Source organism: Belonocnema kinseyi, chromosome 1 (genome assembly GCF_010883055.1).
Source record: "Belonocnema kinseyi isolate 2016_QV_RU_SX_M_011 chromosome 1, B_treatae_v1, whole genome shotgun sequence".
In the NCBI taxonomy this organism is placed as follows: Eukaryota; Metazoa; Arthropoda; class Insecta; order Hymenoptera; family Cynipidae; genus Belonocnema; species Belonocnema kinseyi.
Window position 1 is genome coordinate 159,092,976 of NC_046657.1, and position 10,222 is coordinate 159,103,197.

General features: G+C 27.9%; 1 protein-coding gene across 1 annotated transcript; it reads right to left on the reverse strand.

Moving 5' to 3' along the window:
• Nucleotides 1-951: 951 nt before the first annotated feature.
• On the reverse strand, nucleotides 952-8,112 carry LOC117180791 (putative uncharacterized protein DDB_G0287183). Its single transcript, XM_033373298.1, has 3 exons — nucleotides 7,968-8,112; nucleotides 3,930-4,084; nucleotides 952-1,373 (listed from the first exon to the last, which is right to left on the reverse strand). Exons 1-3 carry the CDS (start codon nucleotides 8,110-8,112, stop codon nucleotides 1,140-1,142), a joined length of 534 nt encoding a protein of 177 aa, XP_033229189.1. The 3' UTR covers nucleotides 952-1,139.
• Between the last annotated feature and the right edge of the window lie 2,110 nt (nucleotides 8,113-10,222).

The following is a 10,222-nucleotide window of genomic DNA, read 5'->3' on the forward strand; positions in this document are numbered from 1 at the left end:
ATTATTTTTGAACTGCAAATTGAACTATTACAGTTGAAGATTCATTATTTTAATTGAAAATTCTTCTCTTTATTTGAAAATTTAACTTTAATGTTACAAGATGTTTTTCGTTGAAAATTAAGCTTTCAACTTTAAAATTACCTATTCAATTTCTGGTAAAAAAATTCTCTTTTTTATTTGAAAATTCAAATATTTCGTTTAAAATTCATATACTTGCAGAAAATTCTTTTTTTTGCGGTAGAGAAGCTCATTTATTTTATTGAAAATTTAACAGTTTTGTTAAAAAGTAATATATTTTGTTTGGGATTTTACGTGAGTCTAGAAATCGTTTCTTTAGATACGATTATTAAATTCTTATAAATTATTTTTATTTTCAGTTAAAAAAATTTATAAATGTTTGAAAAACATAGTTGTTCAAATAATCGTGAATAATTTGAAATCTAAAAAATTGTGGCAGATTCTCTTCTTTTGCTGAAGTGAACGGTTCATTAAATTAGGTAAATAACAATTGTGGCACAGATTTAATTTTTATCATGTAAATGATCAGCATTTTTTCATTATTGTACATCTAGTTGTATCTGGACCATTATGCCGTTACTGATTAAGTGGCACACCAGACGTCTGATTCACAATCGATTGCTGACCGACACTCTGGACTATTGCCTTACTTTTTCTGAATAAAACGTGTACTTTCACTCAAATATGATGATCATCAACCAAATATTTTCGGTACGCCTAGACAATTCATCTTCTAGAATTTTGAAATTTCTCATAAATTATTTTTATGGCATTTAATTATTTCATAAAGGTAAAAAGAAAGTGTATATTTATAATTCTAGGGGCGAGCTTTCCTCTATTATTTTTAATTGTATACCTAGCGTGAATGAAATATAGAAGGGGATAATAATAATAAAATGCCTATCTTCTTTCATCAATATTATTATTCCCAAATTGCTTATTTTTTAAAATGAAATTATGAAGCAGATTCTATTTTTGATAGCTAGAAGCAAAATTGAGATCAAGTATTAAAGATCCTAAATATTTTATACTGCATTGATTATAAAGTTTCTGATTTAACATTAAATGATGGTACTTAAAATGAATCCTTGAATAAAACTTTTTAATTAGAAAAATAGTCTTCATTTTCCAAATCCGAATCCAAGCCATCCTTTATCTTCTTCCTCTTTTTCTGGAAAGGGATGATAATAATGATCAAAATGTTGACGCACGGGTGCTTTTTGAACGACGACAATTTCCTGCTGAATATTTTTGAAGGAATTAAAAGCCAGGACAATCAAGGCAATTTTGGCAACCATTAAACTTCTCAAGAGCGACATTTTTATTTCAGCTAATGCTTTCGGCAATGAAAGAATCTGAAAATAAGCGAGGTTGGTATTAGCGATTTAAAAAAAATGGACGTGATGTATTAGAATGAAATATAAAGGAATAGGACAATATAGATTTAAGATTAGTAATTCTATTCCTTCTACTGATTCAGCTCGATTTGGTTATTCTTACTATTATTCTTAATATTAATTAATGATTCCTATTCACTCGCATCCATCAGTTGGTCAAGGAATCTTAGCTTTTCTAGGAAAAATACTGACCATTTATTCCTACACACAAAGGAAAACCTCCTATTCTAGAAGCTTCTCCTGCTTAACATTTATAATGAACCAATGCCGCAAATTTACTTCTATTACTGAAGAGGATTCTCCAACTTACCATGCCTAATGAATAAAGCCTGCCTATTTAAGGCTACTAATTAAAAACTTACTCTCCCAACTCTCCCTATCAAACAAATCCCGCCTACTCACTCCCACTAATAAATTAGATCCATCTACCTATCGTTTCTGCTAAACAACTTGCACCTATTCACTCCTATTACTGAAGACACGCCTCCCAATTACCATGCCTACTGAATAAATCCCGCCCATTTAGACACAACAATCGAATAATGTATCACACTCACTCTCCTTACCTAACAACTCCAGCCCATTCACTCCTGCTACTGATTAAGATTCTTACACTCCCTGTTTTAACTGGAAAAATCGTGCACATTCTGTCCTACTATTGAAAAAACTCATTCCACTCACCATTCTTACGGTATAAATTCCGCCAATTTAGACATACTAGCTTACAAATTTCTTATACTTGCTCTCCATACCGAAAAAAATCCCCTTCGTTCACTTCTTGCACTGAATAAGATTCTCCCACTCACCGTTTTTACTAAAAAAAATCGAACCCATTCACTCCTACGCCTAAAAAAGCTCCTCCCACTTACCAAGCCTACTGAAGAAATCCCGCCCATTTCATTCGACCAACAAAAAATTTCGCCCCTTACTCTCTTTACCAAAAAAATTTAATATATTCGCTCGGGCAACTAAATAAAATCTTTCAACCTATCGCTTCTGCTAAACAACTTGCACCTATTCACTCATATTACTGAAGACACGCCTCCCATTTACCATGCCTGATGAATAAATCCTGTCCATTCAGACGCAAAATCGAGAAATTTATCCCACTTCCTCTCCCTATCTAATAAATCCGGCCCATTTACTCCTGCCATCGAATAAGATCCTCCCACTCTCTTTTTCTACTGAACGTATTGTGTTAAATATACATAAATTTTTGTAGAAAATTCAACTTCTCGGTTAGAAAGTAATATTTTTCTTAAAAATTAAGTATTGGGTTCGAAAATCCAACGGTTCTATATAGAAAATTCATCTTTTTGGTGTAAGATTCAACAACTTATAGGATTTCTTTAGTTTCTGGTTTACAATTCGGTTTTTTCTCTTGAAAGTTTATCTGGCTTGGTGAAAAATATCCTATTTCCTTCTTGAAAATTCAACTTTTATGGTCGTAAAATGAATCTGATTTAGTTAAGGATTTTTTTTATTGAATTCAGCTGTGTTTAATTTTAAAGAAAAATCTTCTTTGAAATATTATCAACTATTATATATTTCACTGAAAATTCTTCTATCTTGGTTGAAAAATCGTGTATTTTGTTCAAAATTCAACAATTTTGTAAATTTTTTTTGTTGGTTTAAAATTCGGCTTTCTCGTCACAAAATTGATCTGTTTATGTAAAAATCTCATTTTTTGTTGTTAAAAATCTAACTAATCTCATAGTAAAATTAATGTTATTTGGTTGAAGATGTTTTGATTAAATTCAACTGTCTTTCGGTTGAAATTAAAAAAAAATTTTGGTTAAAATAATATTAATTATTGTATTTTTCGTTGAGAATTCGTCTATTTTTGTTGAAAATCCATCCTTTTGATGTAAAAATTCAACTTATTTGTTTAAAAGCGTTATTTTTAGTTGACAATTTTTTTTCTGATGAATAATTGCATGTATATTTTTTTTTTAATACAACTGTTTGATTGAAAATTCTCTCTTAGGTGGAAATTTAACTCTTCTGTTAAAAGTTCATCTATGTAGGTATGATTTGCATAGTACCGTGAGACAGGGAAATAGAATTACTAAAATTGAATATGATTTGTGATTTTCACTTAAGATTTAATGTGAAAAAATAATTTTTGATTGCTGATGAAAATAATTTCAACGAATTAAAGAAGTATTTCTGACGATCCAGCTGAACAATGCGGAAAAAGAAAACCCGTTTGAATATCACAGAATATTCTGAAAAACATGTCCACTACTTATTTAAAATTTAATTATATATATAATTTTGATTTTTAAATTATAAAATTAAAGGAGCGAACAAAGTAACTTTTTAGGTAACTTGAATTTACTTTATCTAGTAAACGTAACTTGTTACTCAAAAAGAGTAATTTACCCAACACTGGTTTATTCAGATTCCATTGCCGTACCGAAATAATTTATTATTTTATAATAAATAAATATAATTTAGTAAATAATTTTTAGTGTTATAATTTTAAAAGGATTTACTTGAAAAGGTCCTTACTTGTATTGCTAAAGGAATCATCATCATTGCTCTTATAATTCTCTGTAATGGCCCAGTTTTCTTTCCTCCTCCTCCTCCTCCTCCTCCTCCTCCTCCTCCTCCCGCTCCACCTCCTCCACCTCCTGCTGCACCTCCTCTACCTTCAGCGACATTGTCTGCAGAGAATGATGAATATCATAAGAAAGACCATGACTTTTACTTTTAAGTCGAGATACATTTACTGAAGAGCATTGTACTTTTCAATAGTAGGAGCCAAAGGAACTTTCAATTTTCCATAATTTTATAAGTGTTAAAAATTATAATAAAATTAGATTAAAATCCATCAAATTTAACTCAAAATTTTGAAAACCCATGTTTACAAATTTCATGAAGATAAAACAAATTTAATTATCTTTTCTCAAAATTCAACTAATCAATACGTTTGCATTCCTTTAATTCGAATTAGATTTTGCAATTTTACTATTTGAAAAGCTTGATTTTGATAGACGAAAAAAATAACTTTGAGATAGTATATAGATTTAGTTCTATTTGCTTCTATCTAGAAGCAAATGGAGAATAGATCAAACTTATCAAAACTTTACTTGTTATAAACACCCGAGGTATTACCTCCCCCTCCTTCTGAAATCGAATGATTAAATCCATCAGATCGTTTACATTTCTCCAAAAAAATACCTGAAGTCTTTGTGAAATAATTTATGTGTTTGTCAAATCTTTATCATTTTTCCGAAATCTTTGCAAATATTGTAAATTTTTGTAAAATCTTTTAAATGTATTATAAATATTTGATCATATTTTTTAAATGATTGAAATCTTGGGAAAATATTTGAAATCTTTGTTAGATTTTTTAAATCTATCCGAAAACTTCATGAAATATTTGAAATCTTTGGGAAATCATTGAAATATTTATAAAATATTTGTTTAAATTTTGAATTGTTGAAATCTTTGGGAAATCATTGAAGTCACCCTTACGAAACCTTTAGAATATTTGTAATATTTTTGGGACACCATTACATTCTTGTTGAAATCGTTAGAAAACTTTACGAAATATTTCAAATATTTTAAAAATAAACAATCATGTTTTTTAAATTATTGAAATATTTGGAAAATCATTAGAATCTTTGTGAAATCTTTTTAAATCTTTTCGAAATATTTAGGGGATACTTGAAATATTAGTAAAATCTTTGGAAAACATTAAAAATATTTTTGTAATATTTAATATATTTTTTAAATTGTAGAAATCTTTGGGAAAGTCATTGAAGTCTTTCTGGAATGTTTTTAAAATATTCGATTTTTCGCGAAACATTTGAAATCTTTCTGAAATCTTTAAAAAATCCTTAACATTTTTTTAAGATATTAAAAATGTTTTTTTAATATTTGATATTTCTAAAAGTTGTTTAAATCTTTGCTTAAAATTTGAAATCTTTGGGAAATTATTGAAAAAAATCTTTCTTAAATCTTTGCAAATCTTCGAAATTTTTTTGAAGCATTTGTGAAAATGTTGAAATCTTTGGAAAATCATTTATGCTTTGTTGAAAATTTTTGATCTACTCCAAATCTTTGTGAAATCCACGAAATATTTGAAATCTTTGCAAAACATTTGAAATCTTTGTGAAATGCTTAGAACATCATTGAAACCTTTGTGAAATATTTTTTCAGTATTTGAGAATATTTTTGAAAATTGTTTAAATCTTGGCAAACTTATTCAAGTCCTTGGGAAATCATTAAAATCTTTGAGAAATCTGTGGAAATCTTCAAAGTATTTTTGAAACATTTGTGAAATTATTAAAATCCTTGAGTAACCATTTATGCGTTTATGTAATTTTGAAATCTATCCAAAATATTTGAAATCTTCGTAAATTCTTTTAAATTTCTGGAAAATCATAGATATCTTTATCAAATATTTAAAATATTTTGTATATTTTTTTAAATGTTGAAATCTTTGAGAAATCATTGAAGTCTTTTTTTAATCTTTCTAAATTATCCAAATTTTTTTGCGAAACATTTGAAATTTTTGTGAAATCTTTAGAAACCCATTTAAATCTTTGTAAAATATTTTTAGTATTTTTAAAACATTTGAGAATTTTTTGCAAAATTGTTTAAATCGTTGCTAAATATTTGAACCCTTTGAGAAACTATTGAAATCTTTGTGAAAAATCTTTAAAATATTTAGAAATAATTAAAACCCTGTGAGAATGTTTTTGAAGTATTTGGTATATTTTTGAAATTTTTTTAATATTTGCGAAATCATTGGAGTATTTCTGAAATCTTCTAAAACTCTCCGAAATCTTTGCGAAACATTTGAAATCCTTGTGAAATTTTTTAAATCTTTGCGAAATATTTTTGAAATCTGCAAGAAATATTTGAAATATTATTGCAATTATTGAAAACTTTGTAAAATCTTTGGGAAATCGTTAATGTCTTTGTAAAATCGTATAAATCTATACCAAATCTTTGCGAAATATTTGAAACTTTTTTATATTTTTGGGAAATAATTGAAATCTCTCTGAAATCCTTAGAAACCATTGTGAAAAAATCTTTGCAATTTTTGAAATATTTGAAATATTTAGTAATATTTGTGAAATTATTTATGTCTTTGAGAAAACATTGATATCTTTATCAAATCTGTTAAATCTATGCAAAACCATTGCGAAATATTTGAAATCTTTTATGTCTTTGGGAAATCATTAAAATCTTTCTAAAATCCTTGGAAACCTTTTCGAAGAAATCTTTAGAATTTTGGAAATATTTTTGAAATATTTCGTAAAATTGTTGAAATTTTTGATATCAATTGGAAATCACTCATATACTTGTAAAATCTTCAAAATCTATCCAAAATCTTTGCGAAATTTTTGAATTTTTTGTGACATCTTTGATATGTTTGGGAACTCATTAAAATATTTTTAAAATCTTTGGAAATTATGACAAAATATTTACTAATATTTGTGAAATTATTAAGATTATTGATTATTATCGGAAAATCTTATGAAATAATTAAAGTCTTTTTGAAATCTTTGACAACTCTCTGAAACCTTTACAAAATATTTGAAATCTTTGAAATCTTCGAGAAATCATTGTCGTGTTTGTGAAATCTTTGTAAAATTTTTCTGAAATCTTTAGAAATCTGCGAAATATTAAAAGTATTTTTTTAAATATTTGGTAATAGTTGTAAAATTATGTTAATATTTGTAATATCTTTGGGAAATAATTAAAGCCTTCGTAACGTTTTTTTTTTTTTAATCTATCCGAAGTCTTGGCAAAATGTTTAAAAACTGTGAAATCTTTGAGAAATCATTAAAATCTTTGTGGAATCTTTGGGAAATCATTTAAGTCTTTGTAAAATCTTTCATCTTTTCGAAGTCTTTGCAAAATATTTGAAAACTGTAAAATCTTTGAAAAAATCATTAAAATTATTGTGAAATTTTGGTCAAATCTTTCTGAAAGCTTGAAACATCTTTATCAATTTTTTTAAATATTTGGTAATGCCTGTGAAATTATTTAAATCCTTGGCAACATGCATTTTATACCGGTGCGTATTATTATTTATCATTTAATAATTATTGTTGATTTATTATTATTTATGTACAATTTGTAGTTAGTATAATATTATTATACAATGTACAAAGTATGTTATTCCATATTATAACTTTATTCTCCTGCCCTTACCTAGAGAAAAAAAGCTCAACCGCTTCATTCAAAGGCACAAAACCCTTTAAATTTTAAAAGTCTGAAAACACCTTAATAATTCACCTTTGTCCCCAGCGGACCGCACGAAAAGAATGGTTACGGTGCAACCCGACGTACAATACTGTGCTTCCGTTTACCATACACAAAATGTAAAAAATAATTAATTAAATTATTATTATTATTATTTCTATAATATCTTAACACTTTTCAAATGAATTGATGGGACAATTAATAATCCACTCAAAGTTTAATTTTTATTTGGAGAGTGCACGCAAAAATTTTAAAACCTAAAAATCAGATATTAAAAAAATGTTTAATGTTATACTTTAAAAATAAATATATATAAATACATACCTGTGATTAGGTCTCTTAACGATAATTCAAATCCAATCGCTCCGTTTTCGCAAAACATTTTGATCCCAGGAATTACAGAAAAAACTTGTTTACTTTTCCTCAAATTTGTCTCAGAACTAAAATGGTATACCCTTCCGTCTGCCATTTTGGTAATCACAAAAAAGAGCATATTGTATAAAATAAATTTCCGTCCATCCATGCTAATTAATTTTCTAAATACACAACTCTCAAAAAATCACATAAATGCACAATTTTTTTAACGGCATTATCACTCACACGTTAAAATTTATTGGCACATTCGATTTTTGAAACAAAATTTTAAAAGTTGAATCAACATGAAGGATGGCTATTTTGTATCTCTCATATTACAACTTATGTTGTAAAAAAAATACATATATTCAGTAACTAGGTTATAAAACTTTGCTTTACTTTTTAGAAATTCGTTTTTTTGCTCGTTGAGTAAATCTGATCATTAATTCGCGAACGTCTTTTGATAAAATGAAATCATCGACTGATGAAGAGCAAGTGCAGATTGTGACTTGAGACCTGCAACAGATAAACTTTTTTCGCCGTTTCCTGATACCCCACTCAGAAAACTAGGTTATACGTACAGGAGAGATTGCACTCTATTTTGTAATAGCGGTGCTCTCCCTGCAGCTTCCGGATGGTCAACCAAGCTGAAAGAACGGCATGCCCTAAAGCTGGGATGCACTCAACAATCTTGCATAATGCATAACTTTTATGTAATTTAAGGAGTGAAATTAGTAATTTGAAAACATTATTTTCAAACTTCTTCATTAGTTTGTACCTTATTTTCATGAAGCACTAGCATAGAGTACAAATCAAATTCAATTTCAAACATTAGGATAGGCTAGGATAGGATAGTATAGTATAGTATAGCATAGCATAGTATAGTATTGTATAGTATAGGATAGGATAGGATAGGGCAAAGTAAAATAGGAGGGGATACAAGATAGTAGGACAGGATCGGACAAAATAGGATAGGACAGGATATATTGGGACAGAGTATAGGACAGGATAGGATAAGGAAAAATAGAATAGGGTATGATAGGACATGATATGATAGAATACAATATAACAGGACAGATAAGGATAGGATAAGATAGGGTAGACTATAAATAAATATGGGCAGAATAAGAGTTGATTATAAGCATGTCAAAAAGGCAGACTTGAAAAAAATATAGAAAAATTTTAGAAAATAAAAAAGGAATAGAAACCTAGTAGAGCACAGCAGACTAGAATAGAGCTGAATAGAAAGACACATAATTAAATAGAATGTAATATTAGAGACCGTACTTAAATTACAAAGCAGCTCAAGGGGGGGGGGGTCATGACAATATTTTACGATTTGTTGCAATAGGTAATCCTGAAGATTATCTCTTTAGTTTTAAACTTTCATTATTTGATTGTAAATTTAATAATTTTTTTTAAGACGTCCTTCTTGGTTGCAAATATTTTAACTATTTTGTTTAAAAAAATTTTTTTTGGTAAAAATTCCACTTTAGTCGCATAACAAACAACCTTATATTTAAAATCCATATTCTGTTGCTTATAAGTCAACTTAAACGGTTTTTGGATGAAAATTTTTTTTTCTGAAAATATGTATTTTTGATTCAAAATTCATATTTTTCAGTATAAATATTGCTTCTTTCTTGAATAAAACGCAACTATTTTGTAGAGAATTCAACTATTCTGTCAAAAATGTATTCTTTTTGGTTGAAAAATTGGTCTTTTTGGCTTCAAAATTACAGTTTTTCCGTATAAACTTATTGTTTGTTATAAAATTCATATTTTGATTTTGAAAATTCCACTGGAATCTTTTTTTGTATGAAAATCCAACTATTTTTTTTTTAATTTGTTTTTCGTCGAATAAAAATTCATCTGTTTGGAGATAAATTTGATCTTTTTTGGATAAATATGCAACTATTCGGTTGAAATTTAAAAAACTGTTTTGTTAAAAATTCAACTATTAGCCACAAAATTTACTTTTTGTCTAAAATTCGTATTGTGCTGTTAACATGTTAATTGAAATCTGCATAGGTGGAAATTCAACTCTTTTTTCGCAATGGGGGAGGGTCGGTATGGCCGGTTTTTGGCCTAATTTATTTTTTGACCAAAAAATCTGAAAAAATCATGGTAGTATCTTATAAGTATCCCGAGTCGATTGCACGCTAAATGGACTACCCTCCACCCCCCAACCACCCCTACAAATATAGGAAACACCACTACCCACC

What these genes read in the sequence shown, in the direction of transcription:
- LOC117180791 (XM_033373298.1), bottom strand. Translation starts at nt 8,112, where the DNA reads ATGGCAGACGGAAGGGTATACCATTTTAGTTCTGAGACAAATTTGAGG. An exon ending in GTTAAGAGACCTAATCACAG is followed by an intron (nt 4,085 to 7,967) that starts GTATGTATTTAT and finishes CATTCTCTGCAG; the next exon opens with ACAATGTCGCTGAAGGTAGA. An exon ending in TGATTCCTTTAGCAATACAA is followed by an intron (nt 1,374 to 3,929) that starts GTAAGGACCTTT and finishes GCTTATTTTCAG; the next exon opens with ATTCTTTCATTGCCGAAAGC.